The sequence below is a fragment of the Solea senegalensis genome, linkage group LG8 (genome assembly GCF_019176455.1).
Source record: "Solea senegalensis isolate Sse05_10M linkage group LG8, IFAPA_SoseM_1, whole genome shotgun sequence".
Classification (NCBI taxonomy): domain Eukaryota; kingdom Metazoa; phylum Chordata; class Actinopteri; order Pleuronectiformes; family Soleidae; genus Solea; species Solea senegalensis.
The window spans coordinates 25,333,200-25,349,906 of NC_058028.1; the positions used below are offsets into that span (position 1 = coordinate 25,333,200).

Consider the following 16,707-nt stretch of genomic DNA (forward strand, 5'->3'; position numbering starts at 1 on the left):
TCTATTGGGAAATTATAGTCATATGGTCATAATGGCTCTTGTAAAGCTATGGCGTGTCAGTGATTACAGCTGAATGAGCATCAGCTGGTCTACAAAGACAGCAAAAGGCTCCTTGACTTCAGAGAGGGTGGAACAGCCTACGCCCGTGTACGTAAACCATCGCAGGGTGAAACTACCAGCTCTGGTTCAACCAGTTTATGTGAGATGTGTTTCCACCGAGGCGGTTCCTCTGTGGCAACGACAAAACTGAGGCAACTTGATGTGTAACTGATGTGGTCTCACAGGATTCCTTATAAAACTGTGTCTCGCAGCCTCATGACCATTATTGAACCGTATACATAAAACATGGTTAAACATAGTTATCCATTGTCTACTTGTGACTTTTGTTTGTAAGTTTTATGGTTAAGTTCCACCCCCTTCAAAAAGAAGCTTTCTCTAAATCTCTAATGACACCTTTAAGTGTGGTGCTATGATGTCAACCACTGCTCAGAGGCCTGAAAAACAGGAAAAACAAAAGGTAACGTCAAATAAATGATATATTGTGGAACTAATTTGTTGTATGAATCAGTGTGATGTTAAGGCAGCTGGTCACTTTGCAACTGATTGCTCTGTAAAAGTACTGTCTTTGCTGTTACAGGACCACAGATGAGTGGAGGAGGCAAATCTATACAAATTATTGTGTTTATTTGCTTCATATATTGATCTGTCATATTTTTTTTTCTTTTTCAGGTGAGACAACATGACTTGAAATGTCAGTGGCAATGGCTATACTAAGGTACAGTAACAGAACCAAATATACAATATAAGACCATGAAGATAACATTCTCATAAACATGAGTGAAAAACAAATAGAATGAAAGAAACTCAACCAAAAGTGGTACATGGGGAAAGAAATACAAAACGCATACAGTTCATGCCAGGAGGGAAACAAGGCATCAGTGTTCAGGTAAAATTCCCATTTCCTGTCATCACACAAAACCATAAAACTGCAAATCGCAAGCAAACGCTGACACTAGGATTCATGTTCAGACGATGAACATTTCATCAATACATCAATCAGTAAGTCAAGCTATTGTAACGCAGAGTCTCAATCCAAGGAGGACGGGGTTTAAAAGTGGAACGTGATGGCATTGATGACAGTTCACCCACATTACAATACACTGGATCACACTATATCTGTACTTTACCTGTCTACTATTAGCATGTCATCAGACACTAACGTAAGTTTAAAGTTTCAGGACACAGCCCAGAGACGCCCATATGGAGTTAAATTAGTGCCATGACTGCTACGGTGTTGCTTGTTGAGATGCTCTCCCTGCACACACAGCCATCACTAAATCAAGTAAGAAATCTGTTGAAAAAACAGGCGACACTTCATCCCACACCCTCTCCTCGAAGCTCCGCCTTCAAAACCCACAACACACACTGCCTAAAGCAGAGTGGAGCAGAGAGCATCTTTCCAGGCTTCATTATCGATGGCTATCAGGACGTGGAGAGCATTTCAACAAAGAAACCAATGACAGACTATGGAGACAGTAATCATTTTCACATAATGCAGCCCTCAGTTCACCTCTTTCTGCGCTCTCCTGCTGACAAATAAACACACATAACTGAAGAAATCATACAATTACAGAAGAATCTGATGAATTCCTGCTTAATATCTGAGAGTGTTAAATGAACGTTGTTGTGCTGGCATTGTGTGAAGATTCATTGCTTTCTTCCACATGATTTCAGTGACCAAAGCACCTGACAACAATCAGTTTGACATGCACGGATGAATTTACTGTATTACAAATGTAAATCTTTCTCTTTTTTTGCAAGTTCCTTCCCTGCACTAATTCGACTCCATGTGCTTCTCTCTGACGCTTAAGTAATCTGACTCATGCAGTTTAGTGGGGTCGATGTGTGTCTGCAGTTGGGATGAGGTGTGTCCATGTTCATCGAACTGAGAGACAAGACTCTGCCGCCCACAGTCCACGCACATAAAAGCAATATAATGTGAAGCAATAGGTTTTTCTGAGTATAAAAAAATAACAGCATCTTTCTGTGTTTTCATGTTCTGAATAAGTCAACATCTGTAGCTCTAAGTATACATTCTTTTCATCATGCACCACTAGTTAGCAGTCATGCACCTTGTGTGCGTTTACATTGGAGCACAGGCCATTCAGAAATACACTGAGGTCCATTGTAGAGATCTAAAGTGCATCACGTGCCATTCGTTTCTAGTCATTCACCTCGGCCTCTGACGGCAGCAGAGGCTTGTCTCTCAGCTCTGTCTGATGGATGGGTGAAATAAATGGATGGAGGGAGAGATGGACTGTGTGACATCCTGCCTGAACCTACTCCTTCCAGCTTCTGCACATGTAAAGAGGCACTCTAATGAGGGTCATGGCTGTCTTTGGATGTGCCTCTGTGCCAAGGCCTCTACCAGGCTGAGAATGTTTTGTTTGAAAGATAAAAGACTATTTAGTGTCTGTGTTGTCTCATCACGCTCTGGTTCTCTCAGAAGCTGAAGGATTGTGTCGTTGTCAGTCTCAGACCATCAAAACCAATGTCCCTTTATGTGAATTCAAGTCTCCCAGAGATGCTGCTGCTGTGGATGCACCTATGGTGCAGAATTACCACAGACTCTGTAAGAAACAAAGAACTAAATAGTAAAGAATCGTAAATAAACTGATTGGTTCAATGGAAATCCACTGCAATCCACTTAATAAATTGATGGCAAGTTGTTGCCTTATGCTAAAAACAACATCAACTGACTCTTAAAGGTCCAGTGTGTAACATTTAGGAAAGTTATTGGTGGAAATGAAATATATGCAGCCCAGAAATACGTTTGTATAAGTGAATAATTGTGAATAAAAAAAGGTTTGGTTTTTCATAGCCATAAAAAGGCTGTTTTTATACATCAGGTACATCAGGCCTTGCTTCACGGAGGTTTCTACTGCAACTCCAACGGACAGACGAGCCAAATTGTGCGTTTCATGTTTTTAAGCAGAAGAACGGCTCTGCCCACATAAACCCGATGCATAAAACAAAAAAGAAGAAAGCAGAGTGGAGAGAGTTTTTGTCCCTTCTGGTATATGAAGGCCACCGTAGTTCCCTGACATACTTGAGAAAAGGTCAGAGGAGGAGTCTCGCCATTAGATGTCATTAACTGTTACACACTGGACCCTAAAAGTGAAATACACACAACATATAATTCATTGTAGCACCTTTTGTGATTTAGTGATACAGATCATAAAATGTACGCATATTAGCCTGTCTGTCCGTGTGTGTGTGTGTGTGTGTGTGTGAGATTGTGTTAGCGCGTTGCCCAGCACCTCACAGAAGCTCTTATTGCTACAAATCAAAACTCCAAACTTGTGTAGCGAGCAGAACAACGCAAGCTCCACCTCTTTACGCTATGCCAACCTTTAAAAACACACTCCATCTAACGTCTTCATTCGGTCCACACACTCTACAACGACTTCCTCCTCCACATATTCAGATCACGTACAGGGAGGAAAAAAAAGAGGGTACATTTGCGATCATATCACAATAAATACGATTGAAAAACAACAACAAAAACGTACATTTTCCAAACATACATAAGGAATTCATGACTTAAAAAAAAAAGAAAAAGTAGGCCAACACAGCAATGTATGTGTTTTCCTGCACTGGTGACTGAGTGAAATAGTAACAAAGGTTCATCACTGACGTCATGCAGTGTAGTTTATCAAACTTCAGACAGAGATGTCGCTGTTTTTACTCATGCTTCTTTCTGCCTGATGTGCTCTTAGTCTGAACTGCTACCAATACTGCTGTCTGTGAATTCTGTTAATGCCCTTGGTCATGAGGGGAGGTGGAGACACCATGTGGGCATGGTGTGTGTGTGTGTGTGTGTACTTTTTCTCTCTATTAGGATAAAAGCTGCAGTCGGCAGGATTTCCAGTTAAATAGTTGAGTGTTAACCCATAGGGTTTTATTATTAAATACTTATGTTTGAGGATCACAGCTCTCTGTCTGCAGCTGCTCTCATCAGATGAGCTCTGTCATACACTCTTTCCTAATTTTAGGGTTTCTTTGCAGAGTAGGAAGTTGTTGTTGCCACTAAAGTAACAATAATTCCATCAAATGGACCAGTATAAAGTCCAGAGGAGGAGCTGGAGGAGCCATTCTCTCTCTCAGATCACTTGATTTACATTTTGCAGAAAGGTTATTATGACATTGTTTTTCAATCACCCCAACATAAATCCTGCCAACTGCACTTTTAAGTCCTTACACATAAAAAAGCACCGAGCAGCTCCATTAATGTTGTTTAAAAAAGATCCATGATCGGCCAGAAAGCAAAGGTCGTCTTGGTATCCCGCACATTTTCACCAGCTTTTGCAGTGTCATTAAGTTGGGGCGTTGTAAAAGCTTAAACACTGTCACTGAGAATTTATCGCAAAGGGTTCCTCTCTTCCCCCATGGCTGAGGTTTTCTTCTGAGTGAATGGCAGAGGCTAGTGGAGTCAATCATGACAATGTAACAGAACAGAAAAATTAAAAAAAGTCAAGAGTGACTAGAAGAAGGAGAGTAATTTTGGCAGAACTTAAAAAAAAAGGTCCAAAGATGCTTCTTCCGCTTCTTCTTTCTACCATGAGTCTGTTTTCTCCTTATGTCTGAGATGCAGTCGAGGGGAGGGGTGAGGACACACACACACACACACACACACACATCTCAGGGGTGGGGGTGATGTGCATGTGCTGTCTGTATGTGTACAGCATGTTTGTGTCAGGTTTCCCACAGTGTATAATCAACAGACGTGGGAGGGTGGAACTGTGTCACAGTGGTGTGCAGTCATGTTTGGCAAAATGACAGTGTGATGGAGAGTGTGTGTAAGTGTGTTTGTTTGTGTGCGCAGCTGGACAAAGTGGATGTATCCATTATGAGTGTCACCCAGGCAGTGACCGCCACCTCCCTTTCTTCGTTTCTCTTTTTTGGTTTTTAGGAACTCGCCAATTTTTTTCTCTCCCAGTCTAGACACAGGCCTCGGACTTGTCGCCGTTGTTGATCTTGACGTAGATCTTGGGGTCGTCGTCGCGCTCGTCTCTGAGGCGCTGGAGGTGACGGCTGTGGCACAGCAGATAGAAGGGCAGGCAGAATCCAAGCATGCTCAGCACCAACAAGCCCACGTTCACCTGAAGAGAAGGTACGCATGATGGGGTGAGCATTTGGCCGAAGCTCTCAGTTCAAACATTCAAAGGAGCTGTCACATCTGGGACATCTTACCCAGAGAGGGTCTCCTTCCAGAGGCCCCACCATGGACATGAAGAGAGGCTGCTGGAGCAGGGCGAACAGAGCACTGATCAGAGACTGCATGCCAGTGAGGCTGCCAAACTGAGAAGACGGGTACCTGCAGGGGATAAACAACACATCTCAAACAGTGCTTGAATAATAAATAAAACAGTATCTTTATCAATGTCCTTGTCTATTTATGTATTTATTATTATCATTCTTATTATTATTATTGTTATTGTTATTATTATTATGTTCACTGATTTATCTCCCTGTTGAACTGAAAGAGCAGAAAGTGTGCACAGCTCAGAGTTGTGATGTAAATGCAGCACAGTGAGTACCTCATATAACCACAATTAAGAAAAACCCTATACTATCCCTTTAATGTTTATGGTTTTGCTCCACTGTCATAGATATTCCATCCAGTCCATGGTATATTGTATTGTGCTCTGGTTTTACACAGTGTGTGGACTGTGTGCATGTTAATCTTACACAGCAGCATAGAGGCCTCCAACTGCAGAGTGGATGAAGCCTCTGACGATCGTGTGCAAGACAAACGACAGAATCTGGAGAGGAAAGAAGAACAGACACACACACTTTCCATTAAGCACGAGCTCCCCTCACAGAAACGACTGCCATCTTTGATAAATGAGACTCTGAATGGGTAAATAACATGCTATGACCAAATCTGTCCAGTAGATGTCACTGAAGTATTAAGCAACACCAGTAACTACACGTGAATGTTTCCTGTTAGAACTTTAATAACACCACATTGATACTGTGAGTGTGTGTGTGTGTGTGTGTGTGTGTGTGTGTGTGTGTGTGTGTACCTGCAGTGGCAGGTTGGGGACAATGCAGGTGACTCCAAAGCCAACAAGGAGCAGGTTGGTGAAAATGAAGGCTCTGGTGGCGTTGACGATCTTCTGGATCTGTTTGTCAGGACGACGAGGCTGACCAGGCTCCCTAACGCACCGCAGCAGAATAAAATGAAAATCTGTATATATACACACACATTTTATTGTATTTATATTTGTATGTTTAGGTGTGCAGCCTCACCTCTTGGCACTCTTGTCATTCTCGTCCTCGCAATCTTTGAGTCTCCAATCCATGACGTAGCCGATCACGGGAGAGGTGACCAGACATAAAAGCTGGAGTACGCCAAAGATGGACGTGTAAACGCTCACTGAGGAACAGACGACAGGAAAAGATGATTGTTGTCATGTGTTCATCATGTTTTCACATGATTTTAATGGAACAAAGAGTTTAGAGGAAAATACAAAAAACAGAAAACAAAAAAAACAATCCCACTGTATGGACATGAATAAATGCACATTTCACTCAACCTTCATGCTCTCACAAGACAAGGGAGACACAAAAGCAATATGAAGGTGATTAGATTAGTAATTTAGGCCTGAAATCTCTTACCAATTTGCATCACCTCCACTGCAGCAGCAGAAAGCCAGCATGACAGAAGAGGAGGAGGAGCAAAAGAGAAGAAAGGTAAGCAGGAAAGATGGAGCTGCAGTGAACAACAAGAACTTTGAGCAGAGAGCAGCAGAGAGAGGGTTGTTATCTGCGCCACAGAGCACAGAGAAAAGCAACTAACAGTGTTGAGAGGAAGGAAACGGTCATTGCAGCACAGAATCCACACATGATTGCATGGCACAAGCTGCAGTGTGTAACATTTGGATGTTACTATTCTGCCTGTTTAAATGATGTAACATTATTTTTGAATCTGAAAACAGGCTCTGTGAAGCAATACTATCAGATCTGACTGACTGAGGGAGCACTTGTGTGTATACAGCAGCAGTGCAGTTTGTCATATGGAAGTGTTGAAACCCTTTTTTTAAGCAGTACTATCACTTCTCAAACTTTTCATGGGCACTTCTTTGTGTTTGCAGCCATCCTGCTTTACTACTGCAATGTTGGCTCCATTTGTCTTGACATAAAATAATTCACTTCCTGAGAAACACAGAGTCATGTGGAGCTGAGCTCGGTCCTAATCAGCATCGTGAACTCTGAAAGAAAACAAAGATGTAAAAGTTAAAGCCATGGCAACACACACCTTTGCTAAGGTCTCCGTCCGTCAAGGACTCCAGGATCGTGTTCATGGCTCCCATGTAGAAGATGAGACGCAGTTGGGTCACACACATGGTGATGAGGCTCAGCAGGAAGATGGGACTGAGGATGCTCTTCATGAAGGACTGAGCTGCAGAGGAGGCGGGAGAAAGGTCGTGAGACAGAAATCCATCAAACTAGTGTGCTATTATCACACAGCCATTTATTCACATTATCTATTCAATTATAATGTAGTACAAATATTTGAGACATTTCTTTTTAACCGCACAGAGCTTTTTCATAGGCTGTATAGAACAAATGGAAGCAGCAGTTTGATAAGTTTAAGTAGGATGGAAGTAGGATTTAGCCACCAGGGGGCAACTCCACTGGTTGTCTACAGGAAAATGAGCTTCTCCTTCTCACTTGATTTATAACATCAGTATACATTTGCCCGAGGAAACTTTCCGGTGTTCTTCACATGCATTTTGTCAACTTTGTAAATGATGTTTCCATTTAGAGGGAAACAGAACGTTTGATTGACAGCTAGCATGAGTGTAGGTGCCTGGTTGCAGATAAGGTCTATGAATCTTTGGTCTTGCAAATGAATACGTCTCATTAAATCACACATAGCACGTGCCCTATGACCATTTTATATACTGTATAGTCTTTATCCAAATGTTTTTGGATAAATAAAAAAGTGTTTTTATTATTCTGTGTATCTCTCATATTACTGACATTAAATACAAGCTGCTAGTCCCTGCAAACAAATGCATCAGGAGATTGTCTTTTCCCCTCTCAGTTTCTAAAATGGAAAACTACAGCAACATGCCCCAGAGTGCTGTTAGGGTTGGGAGGGGGGAGATTGACATCTAAATATTCCCACTTGCCCTTGGATGTCAAGGAAACATGATGGTGATCCAAGGAAAGGTGAATTCTAGGAAAAGTTGATCATTAATCAAAGTTGTGGATACAAATGGAACATGGACACATTTGTCCATGTGGTCACGCACTGGATAAACCAGTTAATGGTGGAGACACATACAGAGCAGATGGGTTTATTACCCAGAACAACAGGTATTCACCCGAGGCTTGATGAGAGGAATTGCTCCGTAAAGAGCTCGTGCTACTGAGGCATTCGCGTTATTATAAGCATGTATTGATTCAATAAGAAGCTGAATAAAATAACATGTGCATTATGCTATACTCTCTATGATGAAGGAACCACGCTAAAAGGCTCACAGTGAAACTGTCAACATGTGTGTAATATTTACCATGAGCTCCATCTTAGCTCAGTGTGACATACGTGCTTTAATATGATGACTGCACCGGTCACATGACTGAAATAATTAACCTGGTGTCATGGACGAGACACGCTGTAGAATCACTTTGTTTGCCACCATCTCACCATTAGACACACTCTTGTGATTGGAAATTGAAGTTTGTGTTACTTTGTGGACCATTTTGTTTAAAGGTGAGATAATACAGTCAACACGTTCTCGATATCATAGACTTAATGAGCAGGCATGGATTTTATTCCACGGTTTGTTAAGTGTGTCCTTGTTGACAGCACAGGTGTCAAAAGACTGAAAAACTGTCTTATTTGGACATGAAAATATAAACGATCAATTAGAATCCTCAGTTCTGGATACCAGACTAGTACATTGTTGCTATGCTGAGTGTGTCTTGTATTTGTTACCTCTTAAGGACTGTTTCTGGCAGGACCAGTAGGAGACCAAAACCTGGTCCTAATGAGGCCAATTTCTGGTGTAGTTAAGGGCTAGGATTTGAATTGTTATTAGGTTAAGGTTAGGCATTAACTGGTTATGGTTAAGGTTAGGGATTTGTTGTGGCTGTCCAAATGAATGGAAGTCAATGCAGAATCTTAAAAAAAACCTGTGTGTGTGTGTGTGTGTGTGTGTGTGTGTGTGTGTGTGTGTGTCAACACGGTTATGGTTGGTTTCACAACAGCTGGACATGTTCCATCTGTCAGGAGCCTTAAAGAGGCCCGTATTACGCACACATACAGTGCAGGACAAGGTCAGTGTTTATGCCAGAGAGGTTCCTTAAGAGGTAGGAAATACAAGTACACATACACACACACACACACACACACACGCACACACACAAATGTACTTGGACTCACTTGATACTACCCAACATAAAGCTCCCTGCCAGCATACCACACACCAGCTGAGCAGCTTTTCTAAAAATGGGGTCCAAATGGATTCCACGGGCCATTAGGTACTAAAGAAACCAAGAAGTGGGCAACCAGAACCCCCACCGCTGCCAGACCTCATACCCCACCTTTGCACAGTGGGGGCCAGTGACCCCTGCGTGAGAGCCAGGAAGGCCTGAAGAGGCCTGCAGGTGTCGGGGCTAACAGAGGTTAAGTGAAGGGTATGAATGGAGGACAGATGCAAATGGACATATTGGAGACACTGTTATGGTGACAGTGCAAATATGTACAGATGTGTGTCAGGACACTGAGGTCTTCAGCAGCTTTTTAAAAAGTCCTTGTGTCCCTGTTCCTCCCCCGGCCTGTGGGGGGGACTCATTTGGCATACAGAGCAGGTCTCCAGTTCATTCACAAGACAGACTTGAGCAGATTGGCTTTTGAGATGCTTGGATGAATATTCAGAAGTTGGACAGAGGGACATTACCTATAGTGGTGTAGTGCAGCTAAATAAACAGCCCTGAGAGAGCTTTTCTCTCACACACACCACCGTGACGTCCTCTGAGCAGCACCGGAATGAACAAATCATTGAAGTTCACACTTACTTTGCTCTTGGGACTTGCACTTCACCTCCAGGTCGGCAGTGGACAGGCACAGCTTGTTGGCATCCTGTGTGGCCAGGTCTGTGTCCCCCTGGTTTGGTTGCTTGATGGCATTGCCAACACTGAGGCGGCGCCCCACCGTGGTCACCTGCCGATAAAACTGCTTCCCTGTGATCTTGTGGTCAAAGCCCAGCCAGCTGAACTTGATCTTCACCCTGAAGAAAAGTCAACAGTGTGAACACAGCACAATCACAATCAAATATCAGGAAAATCAAATACAAAAGTACTCTGGATTTACTGGGTATGTGTGTGAGCACGGATGTCTACCGTGTACAAGCATCTCAGTGGAGAATGCAGGCTGTCTGGACTCAGAATCCACTTACAACCAAAGCCATAGTTGAACTAACAACATTACAAAGGCAGCCTAAGAAGGATAGCTGGAGGCTACAGAAATGTTACCCGCCTCTGTGTGTATGGCAGATTGAATGCACGTCTATTTATCTTACGTGAAATCCATGTCCTCTGGGCCAGGAAAGGGCTCCAGGGGCCAGTTGATGAAACAATTGAGGAAGACGAGGCAGGCACAGCCGGCCCAAACCAGCAGAATGGAGATGAAGGGGGCACCAAGATCATAGATCACCTACAGGTGGGGAGAAAGGAAACCAAACACACACCCTCATCATCATCATGGACACAGTGAGACTACTTGTGACGGTCTTAGAGGGTAAATCAAAAATCAGTGAAGAACTGCAAACGACCCCACCTTAATGCCAGGGAAGGTTACGGCAGAGGAAGCGTAGGATCCGATCATCAAGGCGATGAAGGTCGACCTCAGGTCTCCAAACATGTTGGGAAGCTATGAAACGCACAAGGGACAGAAAACAAATATTAGTTTGACCTAAAACATGATACATGGCGTCTAATCAATGTTTATCTTGAGAGAGAAAAAGCACTGAGGGTATTTAGTGAAAGATGAAGAGAAGACAGGGTTAGGCTAATTTCTCGGGTTTAGTTTGTGAGCAGTGAAACACATATTTGCTCAGGAGTTACACAGTATACACAGTTTGAGCCACAGGAGGGAGCTTGTTCATTAATTTGTCATCTTTAAAAGAGTTTTGGGGCAAACCAATCCCTCAAGCTTGTGTTAAGGGTTGAGTTTGATTGTGTGTGTTCTCACATTTACTATTAATCATTAATGCTTCATGACGTCAGTTGTCATATTTTTCTCCTTCAATCCAACAAAGCATCTCAATCCAGTTGCACAAATGCAGACAAATACCTCGAGTGTTCTGCATCGTTGGCTACTCTCATGTTGTCACCACAAAGTAAGCGTGGTGCTGTTCGTAGCAGAGTTTTTGTTTGAGGCTTTTAAGCATCAGTGCGGTGACAGAATAACGTTAAACCACCAACTCAAAGCAAAGACAACACACTGTTCAGGAGCAGGAAGTGAAAACGTGCACACACATATGAATTAGAAATGTAGTATAATCTGTCAGGGTGATGGTTATGGACAAAATAGTTCTAAGATGGAGAGGAAGAGGAAGTCAGCCAGGAAGTATGGGATAGGGGCGTTCCAAATATTATTGGGTCATAGGCTGCTGAAGTGTTGTGAGACTTTCCTCTCATTGTCCCAATGTGTCTGCCAACCCGTCCATCCAGCCACGATGTTCACAACAGGGTGCAGCTTGTTAGTAAGACGGCTGAACCCTCTCACCCCTCAAACAGTCACGAGAATAATTGGACCAAAGGTGAACCACTAAAATCCCAACATCTTTGTCATCTGTCGACTTCTCGTTCTCGCCCCGGCTGCAGTGAACCGCATGTATCTGACACACTCAGCAGAAACGATGTAGTCATGACAAATATAGGCCCACTCATGGTATCTATGCAGTCAACAGGTTCATTCCCCCACTGCTGCTTTTTCACTTCCTCATTTTTGGTCTGTGTCGATGGGTCTTAACAGATTTTCGTTGTAAGAGCTCTGTGAGTATTTAGGAAATGTGTGAATAACCTTTAGAGTAAGGCACTGTATGGGAACTAGTATAAGAGAAAGGGATCTTTCTTTTTTTGGGTAAGAATAATGTATTTATGTTTGGAAAAATGGGGCTGAACTGAGCAGCTGTTTACTCCAGAGCCTGGGGCCCTCAGCTAAGAGTGGGCCCCTGGAAACAGCAGTGCCTTCAGCTGCTTTGAGACCCAGATAATCTTCCTGTGTGTTTTCCAACATGAACAAGTGAAAATCAAAACAGATTTCATCAACACCTCCACTTGCTCAGTTCAGATGTTATATGATTTCAGTTGAATTGATCTCTGTCATTCACCTCCATGTCGCATCTCGCACTAATACACGTTGTCCTGTTTATTTGTTTATTTTAAGACACACTGTTGCTGCTGGCAAAAACAACAACATCACATGAGTGAACGGTGCATCGAAAAGCAGAGGATACTCGTGTAATTGCAGCTTACTGATTCACAAACAGCCAAAAAACACCTCATCAACACCTCTTTGTCAAAGACAAACACCAAACATTAGTTATGGTGTTGTCAGGATGATGTGTGGGCGAGCGTGTCGAGGGGAGGAGCTGCTGTCAGGCTTGATGAGTGACAGATAACAGTGTTTTTGTTGCTGAAGTCAATAACACATCAGTCAGACAGACAGACAGACAGGTTTGTCACCGTTAAACACCCTGACGACGAGCAACTGGCTGCACAGCAAGTGTACACAGTCACGAGTAACAAAGTATTACATGCCGTGTGAATATTTAGATTATAAGCAGATATTGAAAATAAAATAATAATGATGATTCATTCTGAGACAAAAACCCTTGCGTCTCAGGACAAGGATTTTGTTTGACACGTATCCATCAGCTCATCTTGTGACCCACGTCTTTATAATGAACATATTTGCTTAGTGGTAATATTTCAGGACAGCACCATGCAAGCTTTATCCTGTTTTAACCTTTGTGTCTTCACTGGGGAAACGTTCATAATGCAGTGTGTAAGTGTATTCAACACAATAAGACAAGAGTCATACAAACAACCTCCATGAACTCAAACTTATCTTATCTCAAACTGCTTCAGCTGCTTGCTCAGTTTAAAAGATTTCCCCTGTGATGACACAGCCTTGCTCTTTGTCACAAATGTCGTAAGTCACTTAAGAAAAGACCGTCTGCTGACGATGTGGTTTTTTTTTAAAAAGGCAAAGGAAAGGCAGAGTGAACGATGACGAAGAAGCTGAGCCTGAGGACGGGCTGGTGAAGGGAGAAGACAGAGGAAACTGGACAGAGAGAGAAATGAAACAAGGAAGCGCGTTTGCTGCAGCAAGTGGAAATCTCAGCAGCAGCAGCAGCAGCAGCAGCAGCAGCAGCAGCAGCAGCAGCAGCAGCAGCATAAGAACCAGCTCTGACCGGTGCTGTCCTGACGCACACAGTGGACTCTCCCATCCAGAGCGAGGATGTAAGATTAACAAACTCCAGACTGCAGACCTCCGTCAACATGACGTCACTACTGCTCACACTTATTGTTACAGCTCTAAGACTGAAACCAGTGGACCTTTAAAGGTGCAATACGGGACATACATCTACATGAAACAAGTATTATAAATATAAATACATAGTACAGTCCTAATGTCAATCAGTTGAAGACGAGTAACATCAGAAACTCCCTGCATTCAAATGAAGTTGTTTTTCTGTTCAGGATGTCCTGTAAAGATGACGCACTAAGTAGACTCTCCACATTTACGTTCAAAGGAAGTCTGTTCTTTGGCTGAAAGCGCTTCAAGAAGAGCGATAAGACCCGGTTGAATATTGGTCTGACATTTTCACAAAGGACTCCAAATTGACATTGAGCTAAAACCCTCTCTTCTCCTGCTGGACTATTAAACTCACGCATACATTATGCTACATGTAGTGTTTTCAATGATGGCTGCACAGTCTCTTACTGACATTGTTTTTGGTCCAGCTTTGGACCGTGAAAAACAAGAAACATGAGTCTCTACAGCAGAATGAGATTTCTCTGAACCAGTGTTGTGACCCCTCTGTGGCTGGGAGCGTTTTCTAAACTAGATCCAGCCAGTACCAGGACCAGCCTGCTGCCAGATTCACGCTAAGGTTCATCCATGTGAGCCCATCAGCAAGTGTTGCTGTGTCTGGCCAGTGCCCATCTCGTGTTACTCAGCAACTCTTGACCTTTGGCATTCAGTCGTCAACCCCGACAATCCAGTCTTTGCTCCCTTCATTTCGTGCAGTAAACAGAACATGCACTGTCCTTGCTCTTATCGCCCCCTGCCATCTCCTGCGTGGTAAAAATAGCCTGATCACACTGGCTTGTTGCTCTCATCCCCTCTCCGAGAGTATAGTATGGCTGTGTGTGCACTGTGATCTCCATCTGACAAGAAATGACTCCTTGTTTCTCCTTTAACACATTCACCAAGGGACGAATGACCACAACACTCGAAACTGCCGACACACACACACGCCTCGGTGACAGCTTCAGTTAGATGATGCATGACGAGACTGTCCAGTGACAGGAAAGACGCGGATCGAGAAGAGGGCAAATCAACATTTTAAAGTAGATTGTGGTCGTGAGCAGAGTTTCAGATGAGGAAACCAAACCCAGGAAGCAGCACATGCAGCGAAAGAGACAAAGAACAGCGGGAGGAGCTCCATGTGTGTCTGTGGGTTCTGTACGTATGAGCATATATGTAGTCTGACGTCATATTAACAGGGTTTTTTTACATTCTGTCACATAAAGGTGTCTAGAAAACCACAATGGGAGGAAATGAAGAATCAACAACTTTCCCCTCCTCCTTTTCTCTCCCTGTTTTCAATCACCAGAGCAGTAAGTGCTGAGCGTGCATTCACAGGAGAGAAAGAGATGAAACAAAAGGGGGAAAAGGAGAAGAAAGAGGGGCCAGACAGTAAAGAGTGGGCAGAGGAAATAAAGCGTAATGGTGGAAGAAGAATGAATTGGCTGTTTGTGTCAGGTCATCTCTCTCCAAACGTCACTGTATCACCCTCTTCACTTCTGTTCACAACTTCACAACTGAACAAGAATCTTGGACGTGAGAACATTTTCAAAAACTCTTCAAGTCCAGTTGCTCCTGAATTGGGTCTTAAACACACACACACACACGCACACACACATGCGAGTTGGGTGGGTCAAGTTGACCTGAGGAGTTTCAGTGATACCTGAGTTTCAGAATTTCCCTCCTCTGAGATATAAAAGCAAGAGTTTTCTCAAAATACTTGTTTTTTCCTTTGTGAGAACCTTTGACCCAGAGTGTCAGGAAAGGGCCCGGCAGAGGAAAAGTCTGAGGATGTCATCCATGCAACTTACACGCACACACACACACACACTCTCTCTGGCGGCATAAATGAAACATTTGTGGAGTCCTGCAGGGCGCAGTAACGTAGCTTCCTGTGGGTCTGAGGTGCCCCACAGCTAAAACAACACACAGTCAAAACACAGACGCACGCTGACTAACTGTAGAGAGGTACAGTGGCACTGCATCAGCATGTGTGCACATGATACAGTTTCGGCAGATGTGTGCAGGTCCAGTCTCGCCGCCGAGCGAGAGCAGCTGACACCAGAGACGACAAAAACAACCTGACTAAAGACAAGGGAAACAGGTTTGGGAGGGTGGGGTGTGTGTAAGTGTGTGTGTGTTTCTCAGTAAGGGTCTCAGTAGGGCACCTGAGGAGGAAACTGCAACGCATGGGTGGGGATACACAGCCAAACACAAACACATTAGATTCACTGTTTGTCTCCTCAGTGACTGTCTCTCCTCTCACTGTGTTTGTGATGCAGTAACACACGTCAGAAACTAAGATACACACACACACACTGTCTTGTGTAGGGGGAGGCGCAGACACACACTTTCACCCGCAATATACTCGAGTATGAATTTATCTTTTCTTACTGGCTTATTTGCTAAAGAGAGCACAAGTTACTGAACATCTCTAGTAAATACTGTGAAAATCCAGCAGTTCCTATACCAACACCTGAGTCAGTATGTATAAGACTGTAAACATGCCAGATTGAAGCAGGAATGCTAATTTACTAAAAAAAAAACACACTTTACTCGCATACGAAAGAGGCAACAGAAGAAAAAACAAGAGCTTTCTGTCCACAGCTGTCGAGGTGTGGCTGTTAAATACTAATCAGGAAGTAAAGTCTCTGCCCTACTACAATAAAATGCAGTTTATACTTAATAATACTTATCATAATAATACATTTTATTTATTTATTTGGTGCATTTCTGCATTTCTAATGAAAACAAAGTAGTGAGGATGAAGCCTTAAATGTCTCATAAGCACAACAATAACAACCCGTCTATGTCTATGTGTATATATGACACCTTACAGTGATGCTGTTTGAACTACACATCTGCAGACACACAACACACACACACACACACACACACACACTGGTAATCCATGTGTCCTTGTGAGAATGAAATATTAATGAGGAGAGGTCTTTTTTGGAAGAGCAGGATTGAATAATGAATGAATGATACAGATGTTCTCTCTCCGTCACGTGTCCTCCGCTCTTGTGATGCAGCACTTCATCTGACAGGCGAAGTCATCCTGACACTAGCTTTCACCCTCTCTGCCT

General features: G+C 43.2%; 1 protein-coding gene across 3 annotated transcripts in view; it reads right to left on the reverse strand.

Annotated features, from left to right (window-relative positions):
- Window positions 1-721: 721 nt before the first annotated feature.
- Window positions 722-16,707, reverse strand: part of LOC122773341 (large neutral amino acids transporter small subunit 4-like) — a 28,775-nt gene continuing 12,789 nt past the window's right edge. For 2 of the 3 annotated variants that reach the window (XM_044031954.1, XM_044031952.1), the window contains exons 6-15: window positions 10,856-10,948; window positions 10,599-10,732; window positions 10,096-10,307; window positions 7,325-7,468; window positions 6,685-6,702; window positions 6,316-6,442; window positions 6,090-6,222; window positions 5,752-5,825; window positions 5,254-5,377; window positions 722-5,162 (exon numbers count right to left, since the gene is read on the reverse strand). In XM_044031954.1, coding sequence (XP_043887889.1) covers window positions 5,001-5,162; window positions 5,254-5,377; window positions 5,752-5,825; window positions 6,090-6,222; window positions 6,316-6,442; window positions 6,685-6,702; window positions 7,325-7,468; window positions 10,096-10,307; window positions 10,599-10,732; window positions 10,856-10,948 — 1,221 coding nt within the window. In that variant the 3' untranslated portion in view covers window positions 722-5,000. The remainder of the gene's footprint in view (window positions 5,163-5,253; window positions 5,378-5,751; window positions 5,826-6,089; window positions 6,223-6,315; window positions 6,443-6,684; window positions 6,703-7,324; window positions 7,469-10,095; window positions 10,308-10,598; window positions 10,733-10,855; window positions 10,949-16,707) is intronic. The other variant, XM_044031955.1, reaches the window with a different exon arrangement.